Source organism: Quercus lobata, chromosome 11 (genome assembly GCF_001633185.2).
Source record: "Quercus lobata isolate SW786 chromosome 11, ValleyOak3.0 Primary Assembly, whole genome shotgun sequence".
Taxonomy (NCBI): Eukaryota; Viridiplantae; Streptophyta; class Magnoliopsida; order Fagales; family Fagaceae; genus Quercus; species Quercus lobata.
In genome coordinates this window covers 49,413,394-49,429,109 of record NC_044914.1, presented here as the reverse complement: position 1 = coordinate 49,429,109, position 15,716 = coordinate 49,413,394, and the positions used below count along the sequence as shown (strand labels likewise).

The 15,716-nt window shown below is 31.0% G+C and overlaps 1 protein-coding gene across 1 annotated transcript; it reads right to left on the bottom strand.

Moving 5' to 3' along the window:
- Nucleotides 1-10,157: 10,157 nt before the first annotated feature.
- On the bottom strand, nt 10,158-12,683 carry LOC115968164 (thaumatin-like protein 1). The gene is made up of 3 exons (XM_031087470.1): nt 12,266-12,683; nt 11,476-12,145; nt 10,158-10,893 (listed from the first exon to the last, which is right to left on the bottom strand). Exons 1-3 carry the CDS (start codon nt 12,324-12,326, stop codon nt 10,563-10,565), a joined length of 1,062 nt encoding a protein of 353 aa, XP_030943330.1. The 5' UTR covers nt 12,327-12,683; the 3' UTR covers nt 10,158-10,562.
- Nucleotides 12,684-15,716: the final 3,033 nt, after the last annotated feature.

The following is a 15,716-nucleotide window of genomic DNA, read 5'->3' as shown; positions in this document are numbered from 1 at the left end:
CACAAGATGATGCAAGAGGATGCAACTTGATGCAAAGTGATAATACATGCATATTGTGACCGAAGACAATTGGCCCTAGTTAATCTTTCTCTCTATAGAAGCTACTGCGTCTTTGCACCAAGGGTTTTGTAACTAAAGAGCTTCTTGATCTTTATTGTTGGATGAACTAAGGAACTTTGCAGCCAACATCTTCTTCAAGTCGGTGTGTTAGTCACGTACTGGATTCCATTCATCATTGATTAGTCACATACTGGAAGTCGTGCATTGAAATGAGAGATTGCCACTACATTACAAGTCCAATTGGATATAAGGGTAAGGGTTCAACTATAGGTTGGTATTAGGTACTGGGATTCCTTTTACTTATAACCGTTTGTTTACTACGTCTTTGCACCAAGGGTTTTATAACTAAAGAGCTTCTTGATCTTTATTGTTGGATGAACTAAGGAACTTTGCAGCCAACATCTTCTTCAAGTCGGTGTGTTAGTCACGTACTGGATTCCATTCATCATTGGTTAGACACATACTGGGAGTCGTGCATTGAAATGAGAGATTGCCACTACATTACAAGTCCAATTTGATATAAGGGTAAGAGTTCAACTATAGGTTGGTATTAGGTACTGGGATTCCTTTTACTTATAACCGTTTATTTTGATAATAATGGATTCTTGAGAGTGGTAACCTTAAATTCATCCAGTGAGGTTTTACCTCAGTAGTTTTTCCCATTAGTAAATAAATCACCTGTGTCAAATTTATTTTCCGCTGCATTTAACTTAGTTGGTGATTTTTTTTGTACTACCACGCTTATTGCATGTAATTGAATCTAATTAATTCACTTGGCTAATTAATTGATTAAATTACCAAATGGGTCAATACATTCCTAGCCTATCATGTAACATTGCGTCAAGTATTACACAAGCCCAACAAGAGGACATGTGGAAGAAACAATTGTCAATAATAGTCAAGCCTCAAGTATATATATAGGGTTCCTTCTTAAGAAAAAGACCATGCATATCCAAAGAACTTATTTCACACTGATAAATTTGAAAGATTACTAGTGTAAATCTAGTTTCTTAGGAGATTCTCTAATAGTTCATAGGACTTTGTGAAGTTTTCATGCTTGTATATGTTACCTTGTGATCTTGTAATTTAGTTAAATGTAGTTTATTTCAATTTATATAGCTTAGTTTAATTCAGCTCGATCCAATTTGATGTTTAGTCTTCGGCTTCAATATGTTTATGCAACTTTGATTTAATTTGATGCGTAATTTGACTACTTAGTGTCTGTTTGGCTAGCTTATTTTTTGCCAACTTATTTTACTATTCAGCTTATTTTTGCTTCTATTCATAGGTTCCACTGTACTATTTCAACTAACATTTACCTTTATTTACAGTACTTTCAATAAAAAGTTTTCAGTTTCAGCTTATGTTTTAAAAACCATACTAGACCAACCAGTCTGACCGGTTCAACTAGGAACCAGCCACTAATCCAATCCGGTTATGACTAAAAACCGAAAAACACTAAAAAATAGGAAATAATTGAGAACCAGCCGGTTCAATCGTAAAACTGGGAACTAGTATGGTTGAACCGGTTATTGACTGGTTGTGTTGAAAACTAAAACTAAACATTTTTTTTCAAAAAGTTGCATTTTTTCCCCCTTCAAATCCAACCTAAAACCCATAAGAATGATGATCCAAAACTATGGGAAGGAAGAAAAACTCAATGAAAAGAGAGAGGTAAAGAACTAAAGATTAAAATGTGATTCTTGATTTTTTTTTTTTTTAAGGTAAATATGAATTACCTTGGCAGCATTAGCTTTCTAAAACTTTTTATTTTGTAGCAAAAATACTTTGAGACTGAGAGAGTGAGAGTGTGATACTATAATGTAAAAGACTTCAAAGTTAAAACAAAAGAGAATAATGGCTTTAACTTTTGGATGGGACTAATTTTGAAAAAAGAAATAGAAATTTGAAAGAATGGGTAGATGAAGTATTAATGAAACGAAGGGGTAGTTGAATCACTTTTATAGTTTTTGTTTTTTTCTATGTCTTATCTAACTCACACCTAAAGCCACATTACAACTTCTTAAAAGGAGTAAACTTTTACAAGACAACTCAATAAAGGTAAGGGAAGGGTAAAAACAAAAATAAAATAAAATAAAATAAAGGTCATGTCATGTCCTTACTTAGTGTATATATATAAGTATTAAATATAATATATATATATATATATATTATACATTGTTTATTTGATTCTTCACGGTTATAAAATTTTATATATGGGCTATAGATTTTGTTATTTTTATTTCCTAAATTTAATATACAAAAACTAAACTCGCATTATTTTTTTAATTTTATATATATATATATATATATAACTTGAATATTCTTCGTTAAAAAACTTAATATATATATACATATATATTTTTTTAATTATTAATTAAATTATTTATTACATCACCAGTTCGACGAGGTCCAACCAAAAAACTGGTAACCAATCCCTTTTTCGGTTATTTCACCATACTGGTTTTTAAAATCATGGTTTTAGCAAAATAAGCGGATCCTAAACAAACTCTTATGCTTCAATTGTTAGCTTTAGGGTGATCATGGATAACTTAGTTCTTGAAACTTCCTTGGCATTAGTATTGACTTAGGAAATAGCTTGATAACTTAGGATTTAATATACTTATTTTCCATATTCCATTGTTACATCATTTCCATCAAACCTAAAAAGGAGGGAAAAACAAAAGTCCTCTTAATTAAGGCAACACTGAACTACATCCCTTTAACTACAAAGTCAGATTTACTCTGAAACTTCAAAAAAACATTGAATTGCCTATAAATAAGTTGAACTGGCAAAAATTAAAATACTCTCAAACAAAACCCAATGCCTACACTAACATAGCATCACAATCGCAATTGGTTCATAAAACTTTACAATTTTTTTGAAGTCAAAAAAGTAATCAATTATTGTGTGTATATATATTAGAAATTATCTTCTGACAATCACTGTTCATCGGCATTATTCATCCCGCCACTATTCACATCTATCACTATTTATGCAGAGATTCCACCATTATGCAATCACTATTCACGTAGAGATTCCGTCAAAAAAATCTGGAATTATTACTGACAGTTACTGTGCAGCGGTTTACTTTCACTGTTTATTGTATTATTACAAATGTACTATTCATCTTTTGATTTTTTTTCACTTTTGTATGTCTACATCTATGGCATTTGTATGACTCAATAGAGGTAGGCTATAGAAGCTAAAGGCAGACCTTAAGCAGCACACATGACACAACTAACTAAACAACAGTCTTCTTTCCTCTTTTAGTCCCTTCTCAATCCCCAAACCTTAAGCAACACACAACTAACTAAATAACAGTCTTCTTTCCTCTCTTAGTCCCTTATCAATCCCCAAAAATCCCTTCTTTGTATAAGAGAAAATAAATCCTGTATCAAAAAATTACCCTTGTAATATTTTGAAGCATTTGAATGAATATTAGTGTTTGAAGTATTATTCAAGTAAGTTTTTAAATCTTTTCAAAATATCACTCACTTACAAAATATCACTCACCAAGCTCAAGTATTGTGTAACTTTTTTTTTCTTTTTTCTTTTTGGGATTATCGACAAATAAAGATAAACATAAAAATAAGTAGCTTTTTTATGTTTTTATTTCTTTAAATAGAAGCATTGTAAAATATAGAAATTTTAATTTCAAAAAAAGAATATAATTACTACATTAAGTAAAATTGTTTACTGTTTTCTCATAAAAATTGTTCACTATTTTCTACATAAACTATTTCTAGCATTTTGTATAAAATTATTTTTTGTTCAGCATTATTTGAAAAATTGTTCACTCTCTTTTTTGCGTAAATTATTTTTTGTTCACTATTTAAAAAATTGTACACTGTTTTCTCATAAAACACCTAGTGAAATCGTGTTTTCTAAATTTAAACGCTAAATCTGAATGCTTTTTCATATTTGAATTTCCTAATAATCGAATCTATTTTTCGGTATTGATAAAATCTGTTTCTACATTAATAAATCTTGCACTCTGCCCATCATATTTACTATATATTCGAATTTGCTTACTGCATTCATAAAATCTATTTTTTGCATTAAGTAAAATTGTTCACTGTTTTCTCATAAAAATTGTTCACTGTTTTCAGCATAAACTATTTCTAGTATTCTGCATAAAATTATTTTTTGTTCAGCATTATTTAAAAAATTGTTCACTCTCTTCTTTGCGTAAATTATTTTTGGTTCACTATTTAAAAAATTGTCCCCTATTTTCTCATAAAACACCTAGTGAAATCATGTTTTCTACTTTTAAAAGCGAAATTTGAATGCTTTTTCATTTTTAAATTTCACAATGAACAAATTTTTTTTCTACATTGATAAAATCTATTTCTACATTAATAAAATTTGCTCTCTATACATCATGTTTACTGTATATTCGAATCTGCTTACTACATTCATAAAATCCGTTTTTTGCATTAAGTAAAACTGTTCACTGTTTTCTCATAAAAATTATTCACTATTTTTTCATAAAATATCTAGTGAAATCGTGTTTTCTAAATCAAAATGCCAAATCTAAATGCTTTTTCATGTTTGAATTTCACAATAATCGAATCTATGTTTCTGCATTGATAAAATCTGTTTCTACATTAATAAAATTTGCACTCTACCCATCATTTTTACTGTATATTCGAATCTGCTTACTAGATTCATAAAATCTATTTTTTGCATTAGGTAAAACTATTCACTGTTTTCTTATAAAAAAATTTCACTTTTTACTACATAAACTATTTCTAGCATTCTGCATAAAATTATTTTTTGTTCAGCATTATTTAAAAAATTGTTCACTCTCTTTTCTGCGTAAATTATTTTATGTTCAGTATTTAAAAAATTGTTCCCTATTTTCTCAGAAAACACCAAGTGAAATCACATTTTCTAAATCTAAACACTAAAACTGAATGCTTTTTCATGTTTGAATTTCCCAATAATCAAATCTTTTTTTTTTTTTTTTGCATTGTTAAAATCTATTTCTACATTAATAAAATTTGCACTCTGCACATCATATTTACTGTATATTCGAATATGCTTACTACATTCATAAAATCTATTTTTCGTATAAAGTAAAATTGTTCACTGTTTTCTCATAAAAATTGTTCACTGTTTTCTACATAAACTATTTCTAGTATTCTGCATAAAATTATTTTTTGTTCAGCATTATTTTAAAAATTGTTCACTCTCTTTTCTGCGTAAATTATTTTCTGTTCACTATTTAAAAAATTGTTCCCTGTTGTCTCATAAAACACCTAGTGAAATCGTGTTTTCTAAATTTAAAAGCTAAATCTGAATACTTTTTCATGTTTAAATTTCGCAATAATCAAATTTGTTTTTTTGCATTGATAAAATCTATTTCTACATTAATAAAATTTGCTCTCTACACATCATGTTTATTGTATATTCGAATCTACTTACTGCATTCATAAAATCTGTTTTTTGCATTAAGTAAAACTGCTCACTTTTTTCTCATAAAAATTGTCTACTTTTTTCTACAGAAACTATTTCTAGCATTATGCATAAAATTATTTTTTGTTCAGCATTATTTAAAAAAAAAAATTCACTCTCTTTTTTGCGTAAATTATTTTATGTTCACTATTTAAAAAATTGTTCCCTATTTTCTCATAAAACACCTAGTGAAATCGTGTTTTCTAATTTTAAAAGCGAAATCTGAATGTTTTTTCATGTTTAAATTTCACAATGAACTAATTTTTTTTGCATTGAAAAAATATATTTCTACACTAATAAAATTTTCTCTCTGCACATCATGTTTACTGTATATTTGAATCTGCTTACTGCATTAATAAAATCTGTTTTTGAATTAAGTAAAATTATTCACTATTTTCTCATAAAAATTGTTCACTGTTTTCTGCATAAACCATTTCTGGCATTCTGCATAAACTTATTTTCTGTTCAGCATTATTTAAAAAATTGTTCACTCTCTTTTCTGCATAAATTATTTTTTGTTCACATTTAAAAAATTGTTCCCTGTTTTCTCGTAAAACACCTAGTGAAATCGTGTTTCCTAATTTTAAAAAACCAAATTTGAATGCATTTTCATGTTTAAATAGATTTTATCAATGCAGAAAAACAAATTTGATTATTGTGAAATTTAAACATGAAAAAGCATTCAAATTTGGCTTTTAAATTTAGAAAACATGATTTCACTAGGTGTTAGAAAACAGGGAACAATTTTTTAAATAGTGAACAAAAAATAATTTATGCAGAAAAGAGAGTGAACAATTTTTTAAATAATGCCGAACAGAAAAAAATTTTATGCAGAATGCTAGAAATAGTTTATACAGAAAACAGTGAACAATTTTTATGAGAAAACAATGAACAGTTTTAATTAATGCAAAAAACAAATTTTATTAATGCAGTAAACAAATTCGAATATACAGTAAACATGATGTGCAGAGTGCAAATTTTATTAATGTAGAAATAGATTTTATCAATGCAAAAAAATAGATTCGATTATTGTGAAATTCAAACATGAAAAAAGCATTCAGATTTGGTGTTTAGATTTAAAAAACACGATTTCACTAGGTGTTTTATGATAAAACAGTGAAAAAAATTTTAAACAGTGAACAAAAAATAATTTACTCAGAAAAGAAAGTGAACAATTTTTTAAATATTGCTGAACAGAAAATAATTTTATGTAGAATGGTAGAAATAGTTTATGCAAAAAACAGTGAACAAATTTTATGAGAAAACGGTGAACAGTTTTACTTAATGAAAAAAAAAAATTATGAATGCAGTAAGCAGATTCGAATATACAGTAAGTATGATATGTAAAGAGCAAATTTTATTAATGTAGAAATAGATTTTATCAATGCAGAAAAAAATTCGTTCATTGTGAAATTTAAACATGAAAAAGCATTCAGATTTGGCTTTTAAAATTAGAAAACACAATTTCACTAGGTGTTTTATGAGAAAACAGGGTAAATTTTTAAATAGTGAACAAAAAATAATTTACACAAAAAAGAGAGTGAACAATTTTTTAAATAATGCTGAACAGAAAATAATTTTATGCAGAATGCTAGAAATAGTTTATGCAGAAAACAATGAATAATTTTTATGAGAAAACAGTGAACAGTTTTACTTAATACAAAAACAGATTTTATGAATGCAGTAAGTAGATTCGAATATACAGTAAACATGATGTGCAGAGTGCAAATTTTATTAATGTAGAAATAGATTTTATCAATGCAAAAAAATAGATTCGATTATTGTGAAATTCAAACATGAAAAAGCATTTAGATTTGGCGTTTAGATTTAGAAAACATGATTTCACTAGGTATTTTATGAGAAAACAGTAAACAATTTTTTAAATAGTAAACAAAAAATAATTTACGCAGAAATGAGAGTGAACAATTTTTTAAATAATGCTGAACAGAAAATAATTTTATGCAAAATGCGAGAAACAGTTTTTGCATAAAATAGTGAACAATTTTATGAAAAAACAATGAATAGTTTTACTTAATGTAGAAATTATATTCATATTTTGAAATTAAAATCTCTATATTTTACAATGCTTCTATTTAAATAAATAAAAACGTTAAAAAACTACTTATTTTTATGTTTATGTTTATTTGTCAATAATCCCAAAAAAAAAAAAAAAGTTACAAGGTACTCAAGCTTGGAGAGCTCGAGTATTGTAGAAATAAAATAAACAGCATTTTATGTTTATGTTTATTTTTTGATAATCCAAAAATAAAAACAAAAAAAAGTTTACAAGGTACTCAAGCTTGGTGTGCTCGAGTACCGTAGAAATAAAAAAGCATTTTATTATAAAATGGTACTTGAGCCTAGTATACTCGAGTATTGTATTGCATGGTACTCGAGTTTACCAAGCTCGAGTACCACATAATTTTTTTTAATTGTCCAATTTCCACCTCAGCAGTGCCACGGTAGCAAAACTTCTAGAAACTCGAGTTTCTTAAACTTGAGTGTCATAAAAAGTTGTATTTCTCTAATAAGTTTTGAAATAGTGCTTTTTTGCTACAAATTTTTGAAAATTGTGGTATTTGACCATTTTCTCTGTAATAATACAATAAACAGTTCTGTACAGTAGTAAACAATGCCACATAGTAATTGTCAATAATAATTCCAAATTCTTTTGATAGAATCTCTACATGAACAATGTCCGCGCAGTGACGAAATCTCTACACAAATAGTGATAGATGTGAATAGTGTCGAGATGAACAATGATTGTCAAAAGATAATTTCTAGTACATCCAAATACCGATACATTGAAAAGTCTTCAATGATTTTTTATGCTAGGACTATAAAAAGTAAAAAATTTCTATAACACTTCTCTCCACCAATGTTATTAAGGAGTAGGTGCCAGTAGACCTAAAGGTCATTGGCTATTCCAACAATGTTGAAGGACATGATACGCTTAATCAAGCAACTCAGTCCACGTGCGTCAATGCGAAATTCAGAATTCTAATGCCCCATTCCAATACTAATTCAGAAAAGATTCGAGGTATTCTACAATTCTAGTCTTCTATAGCTCTTTTAAAATTAAGGTTTTGTATACGAGGTTTTTTTTTTTTTTTTTTTTTTTTTTTGGGCTGGACAAGTAGAAAGGTGCCCTTTCAAGGTGTTCCAATCAACATTACACTGTAAACAGAGCATATCAGCTACTTGGCCCTTCAAGAATCAAGATGCAGCTTGTATCTTACAATTTATGCCCTTAAAATTGAAGACCTTTCGAGACCGTTCACGTGTATTATACTATACAGATTGCAACTGGCTCTCTCGTGAACTCCACCTTGTCCCATATGCTGTCTAGTGCACAATTATTGAGCAAACTTGCTGGGATTTTCTATTCGGCTTGATTTTAGGGTATAATCCAGATGGCTAGTGGAAAGGACCCACAAAACAATGGGATTCTCCCAAAAATCATTTGCATCATGAAACCTATTATTCCCTGAATCAATGATTGCAATATGAGTCACTGATTGTGCATCCAAAGTCTATCAATTTAATCTATGATTTATGCTAAATTTTGGATTAAAGTAGCTTATTCCTACAAACAAACTGACCAATCTATGATCTATATCAATTAATAACTAACCTATATTTCACCATGCTTTGATTGTGGAATTAAGAAATTTTTAAAAGCTCTTCAGGAACTTTTTCTTTCTCTCTTCTTCTTCTTCTTTTCATTTCTTTTTTTTTCTTTTTCTTTTTCTTCTTCTTCTATAATACCCTAAAATCGAAAGGGGGAATTGTCTGCATAACAAACATTGTGCTTGTAATTTAACCACAAAAATTTATATATATATTATATATATTGTGGTTTCAATTTGTCCCAAAACCCTATGGAAGTTGCTCAAGAATATCCATGTATTTTACAAAAAAAAAAAAAAAAAAAAAAAAAAAAAAAAAAAAAAACCTATGTCACCGAAGGAAAGGAGAAGAGCGTATTTGGAAGAACTTGATTGTTTATTTTGCTTAAAAAAAATAAGCTGAATAAAAATAATTATAGTTAAAAGAAAGAATTAAAAAAAAATTAAATAGTTTTTTTTTAAGTAAGAAGTTAAAAACTTGCACATAAGCCCAATAATGCACCTTGCATGAGCTAAAAATCATACCCAATTTGATGTATCTTGTCTTACATCGTCATTACCTCATCATATCATCGAGAGGGTGTTCTAATAATTGTTTTATAATGTTGATTTGAGTTAGGCCCTCCATGTTTCACATCAGTTTGTTGGCTTAAAATTTTTGCCTGCCAAAAAATCCACAATTCTTTAATTGTGAATCATCGATTAGAAGCCAACTAGTTACGACAAAGTCAACAAACAAATGATCCCACTTGACTTTATTCTCTGTCCATAGCTCCCAAACTCCAACAAATTATTAAAGTCATCACCTTTAATAATCAACCTATAGCTACAACATCATTGCTCATCCCACTAATTAAGATGATAATTGATAACCCATTTAGTCCTAAAGAAATTCATTCTTCAATAGACAAAAGAGCAAAGCAAAGACTTGCAAAACCCGCAAAGGAATCCTTGACCATGAGACACAAGCCAACCATGTTGCACACATATTCACATTATACACACTCTTTTCAAAGACAAGCTTTCCTTTATTTCTCTCTTTACAACAAAATCCAAAACCATAACACAAAAATCAGATCCAAAAATGCCAGCCCAAATCATAAACTTGTTCCTAGTTTTGATTTGTTGCGTTTTTTACTCCACAAACGGCAGAACCTTAAAAAAAGTACCAAGAAAAAAAAAAAAAAAAAAAAATGAGGCACCTAAAATATTCCATAATTAAATAGTGAAACACTTTTTTAGTGCATATAGACATTGAATATTTTAGGGAACCTTGACATGGTGGATGGTTTACAATCTTGAGGAATCTGTCAGCTTTTCTAGCAAAAGGCAAAAAAAATCACCACTCAAGGCTGCAATTCTGACAAGCATTCACACTATCAAAAGCCATGGCTAGAGGTTAAAGTGATGGGCTACGAGTAATAAAGAACTGAGAGAGTAATAGACAAAGTAGCCGAGGCTAATAGTAGAGTGTTGGGAGAGACTGTTCTTGGTGAATCTCCCATAGCTAAACCAGCTAACCATGACCCATCTGCTAACTCTGCTTCTCCAGATCCTGACCCGGATCCTGATCCAGACCCGGACCCAGTAACCGAATAACCAACCCCGGATTCTGACCCTAACCCGGATTCTGACCCTGTCCCGGATCCTGAACCGGCAACCGAATACCCTGACCCGGATTGTGTCCCGGACCCTTGTGATGCTGTTGATGTCATTGGTGGTGAATAACTTGAAGATTTCTGACTGCACAACAGAAATTAGTAGAAACAATAAATACTCACATTGGCTGAAACAGGGAGCAACCATACCGATTTATAATTTTATAAATACTCCAACAACCTCAATAAAAGCCCATGTTAATACATATAAAAAAAAAAAAAAAACCCAGAAGATCTGAACACACGATAAAGAACAAAATAGAATAAAATCAAAGCATTAAAAGGGTCATCTTTGGCATTATGGCATTGCCACTATCCACCCACCAACACACTCAACTAATCCATCATACCATTTCTTTTTTAATAGATATGATAGAATTTTACGTCATCAGCCCGTCATGTGACAATAATTGGTTTTTAACATAGGTTCGAGAAGTTATCTCTTTTTCAACTGCTAAAATTTTACTAATCCAATTAACTTATTGGATAACGAGAAATTTACTAGTTTAATAGATGATATAGAATTTTATGACATCAGCCCCTACAATTGGTTTTTATAGGTTTGGACCGTGGTTTCTTATTCGACAACTATAAATTTTCGAGTTGAATCAACTAGAATCATAACATAACTGAAAATAAAAGTAAACTTAAAATTGATTTTCATTACCTTGGAGAGGAAGGGCAAAACGTCACCGTATAATCAGCACCAGTACAAGTGAAGGTACTCGTGGCATCATCGTACGCATAGCTATAGGATTTAGGACAAGCAGCCTTAAACATCTCCGAATACACGGACGGTTTACAGGTGGCGGGTGAGGCGTACGCGCCGCTGCAACAATACTCCGGTGTCCCAAACGCTTCACACGCGCTCTTACACGCGTCACCTTCGCCGACCCTCAACTCGGGTGGGCACTGTTGGTTCAAATCCGAAACGCAACCCGTCGGAGTGCACAGACCCGACCCGCCACTCCCTTCAACTATCATTGGAAGATTGTACCCATCAACTAAACTAACATCGTAGAAGTCTTGCCCGCCCGACCCGAGTGTGAACTCGGCGAGTGTAGCGGGTGGGGCAGCTCCGAACCCGTTGCATTCTACTTGGCCGGAGCCACAGTCGCCTGTGAGACACGACCCGGATCCGGATCCGTCGAAGCTACACCCGGTTCGGGCCCAGAAACGTCCGGACCACCCAGTTGGAGCTTGGAATGAACGTGAAGTGTCTTTTGGGAGCTCGAATCCTGTGCTGTCGAGTCTAGGACTGCCTGCATTTGCAAGAATACCTGGCCATACAGTGTTCTCACACCTGTTTACAAATGTGAATGTAGCACCTGAAACACCTGGTACATGAAAACACATGGTCACAACTTTGTCAGTGTAAGAAAATGAAAATGTGAGATAGACCCAGATGAGAAAATGGAAAACCCGTCAAGAAAAACCTTTTTTTTTTTTTTGGTTACCTCTAGTAGTGAGAAGTAGAAGAAGAGTGAAGCTGAAGGAGAAGAAAGATAAAGTAGCCATGTGTGATTGTGTTAATCTTTTTTCCCCTAGGGACTAGAAAATGAGGTATTGTGTGGTTTAGGAGGTTGAAAGTGCAGAGAGAGAGGAGCAAGGAGAGAACAATGCCAGGGTTCTATGGCTTGGTTAGGAGTGAATGAGTGAGTACTGGGTACTGACAAATGACAGCAATAGTTTCTGGGGTTCAAATCAATGAGCAAAAAACGACAGTAACTTCCTGGGGAGTGGGGAGCAGCCAAGCAGAGAGACGACAGTGTAGTCACTCACTTGGTCAGTGAAGCAAGCTGGAGAGAAGTCTAATATAAATCAAACCAAATGATATAATTGAATCTCTCTCTTGCTCTCTCTGTGTGTGTAATGTAATTCCATCAGTTATATAGTCAGAGTTTTAATTATGGCCATTACACTCTCATTCTTTGTATTTTTTATGAATTGTTTGGCACCGTTGTACTCCTCAAAGTTCTCTCTGTTTGTTTCACGGCGTGAAGGGTTTTTTTTTTTTTTTTAAGGGTAATAAATTGCAATTACCACTCCAGTCCAACTCCTTTGCATCAGTTTTCACTTTATTTTACTTTGTATATATTTTTTGAGACAATACTTTGTTATGGATAATGCTAGGACCACATAATTTTGGGTTGTAAAAGTGGTAGAGTTGTGATTGTAGGTCTATATGGGAACATACCTTTACAACTTATATGGTGAATTGTGGCAACAGTTGTATCATTTTATATGGTCTTAGCATTGCTCGATTAGTATACTTAACATGTGTTTCATTCTATGATATTTATTTATAGTGCGATTAGTTTTGTGATAAATATTTCCTAATTTTAAAATAATTGAACTATTTAACAAGTATCAATATCTTCTAATAAAATTGAAGAAAATGATCGTTCAAACCCTAAATATTAAGAATGAAAATCAGTGGTGAAATTATACTAATGGCATGTACATAATAAGTTTTAGGATAGTTTAATATTTAAAAAGTATACCATCTAAATGGTATAAAAATTTTGCATTTTTATAATGATGGAAAAGGGTAAAAATGGGCCAATAAATAGTGGCTAACTAAGGGGGAGGAATTGGAAGGGTTCGAACCCTAGTGCCCAAATATGATTAGAGATATTAAAATAACTAGAGTGTTTTTAAGGATTCTTTTAGTTGGAGTGATGGAAAAGTGAGGGATAGAAAAGTAGGAAGATAAAAAATATTTTAGTTTTCTCTAATTATGTTTGTTTGGAATAATGGAAAAGTGAGTAGATGGAATATATAGTTTGTATAAATTTACTCTTATATCCCGATTATATAATATAAGAAATAATATTTTTTAATCATTAAATAATAATAATTTACTTTTCTATTATATTACATATATATTTTTTGAATTAAAAGTGAAAGCTATTAATTAATTTTTAAAAAAAACCGTTAATTAAGAATAAAAAACCACAGTTGATTTTTAAATTTTTTTTTTAAAAAAAGCCAAAAAAATGTTGACGGGAAAAAACAAAAAAACACGTTGGAGAGAAAGAATCAAAAAAGCAAAAACACATTACATGAAAAGGAAAAGAACAAACAAAAAAAGGGTGAAAACGTGAGAGACATACCTATTAATGGGGGTAATTTGGTAATACCAACTATAACAAGCTTTCACGCTTGTTTTCTCTCCAAAATGAAAAAATCAATTTTTGATAGGTCAGGAGAGAAAATGTCTAAGCCCCAACAAAAATCTTTCTACTTTTCTCTCCTTACCAAATAACCTAAAAATCCTTCTTCTTTTTTCATTTCTTTTCTATCCTTCCTATTACACTTCCAACCAAATGTAGCCTTAGAAACCACAACTACTTAGAAGTGATTATAGTAGTTCTTTACATGTCGAAACACTAATATTTGAAGATCTAAATGGTAAAAAGAGGGTCATATGTGTTTCTTCATCTAAGTTGAAGATCCAAAACACTTTTATTGTCTAACATGGACCTCATTAGAGGGGAACAATAATATTTTATTAGACAAAGTTTACCTATGACCAATTTGGATGAATTGCTCCAAACTAGGTTAGGTGGCACAATATTAATTTGACATGTGTCCTAGGTTAGCCTAACTCACTTAACCATAATTAGCACATTTAAACCGAACAAAACAAAACCTCAACCCCCCCCCCTTTTTCTCTCTCTATTAGCCCCCCTCTCTCGCTCCACTAGTTCACCCTAACCCTACCTCCTCTTCCACCATCGCCACATCAAACATCATCATATAACTCAACAAACCGAACCACCATCACAAACACTAATGAAACCAACACCACTCAACCCTTCCTTCCTCTACTTGCTGCATCGATGTTGTACTTTATACCATTGAAAATAATGGAACCAGGGCCAGAGAGAGAGAGATGGGTCAGATTATGATCAAAGGCAAATCTAGTATGCCAAGTAATGGAGTTAATGGCAACAGCCTAGCATGAAACTTGATAGAGTCTCCGATTCTAGAATTTTAGGCAAGGTTAGGATGAACTAATGGTGTGAAGGAGAGAGGAATCGATGAAGAGAGAGTGGTTAAGGTTTTGTTTTACTTGAGTTAAGTGTCCAAAGTTTGGTTAGTTTGGCTAATCCTAGATACATGTCAGCTTAATAAGTGTCACGTAATCTAAATTGGAGGAATTCTTCCAAACTGGATTGTAGGTAAACTTTGTTCTGTGCTATTACTCTACTTAGCCCTTGATATTGGTTGATAATTTTTAAAGCATCCCCTGGACTTTTTAGAATTTTTTTAATTAATTAATTAATTTTTTTTACTAATCAGCTTGCACAATTGTCCCACACTCCACTATCCTTTGACCTTTTGCCTACTTTCAACCATTGAACACCTAAAAGGTTGTTTTAGTATAGATCTTTTCACTAATTAATTTTCAAAGAATTTTTTTCCCTATTTTTTATACGACTATTTGATCAAAGTAAACAGCAGTACTGTTTTTGTCATCTAATTTTAAAGAACAATTATATATAATAATGGTTTTTTTTTTTGGTAGAATTTATATATAATGGTTGTTTCTCCCCATGTGCAACATATAGTCTGTGTTGTAACTTTGTTTTTTCTTGAAAAGAAGTGTTGTAACTTCGTACTGTGTAATTTAAATGTGTATCATATGTTAGGCACCATGATGTAAAATTTTGAATAACACCTTTCACTTTTGGTGCCCATAAAGTAAATTGATCTGGTAGACATCCACCTATAACTCCAAGCATATATAAGCAAAAAGGAGAAAATTTTAAAAAAAGAAAGGAAAAAAAAAAATATATATATATATATATATATAATACTACCATGTAGTATTTATTTTGTCACATTCCATAACATATGCTTATATTATATGCTTTGATAAATTAAATTATCTTTCACAAA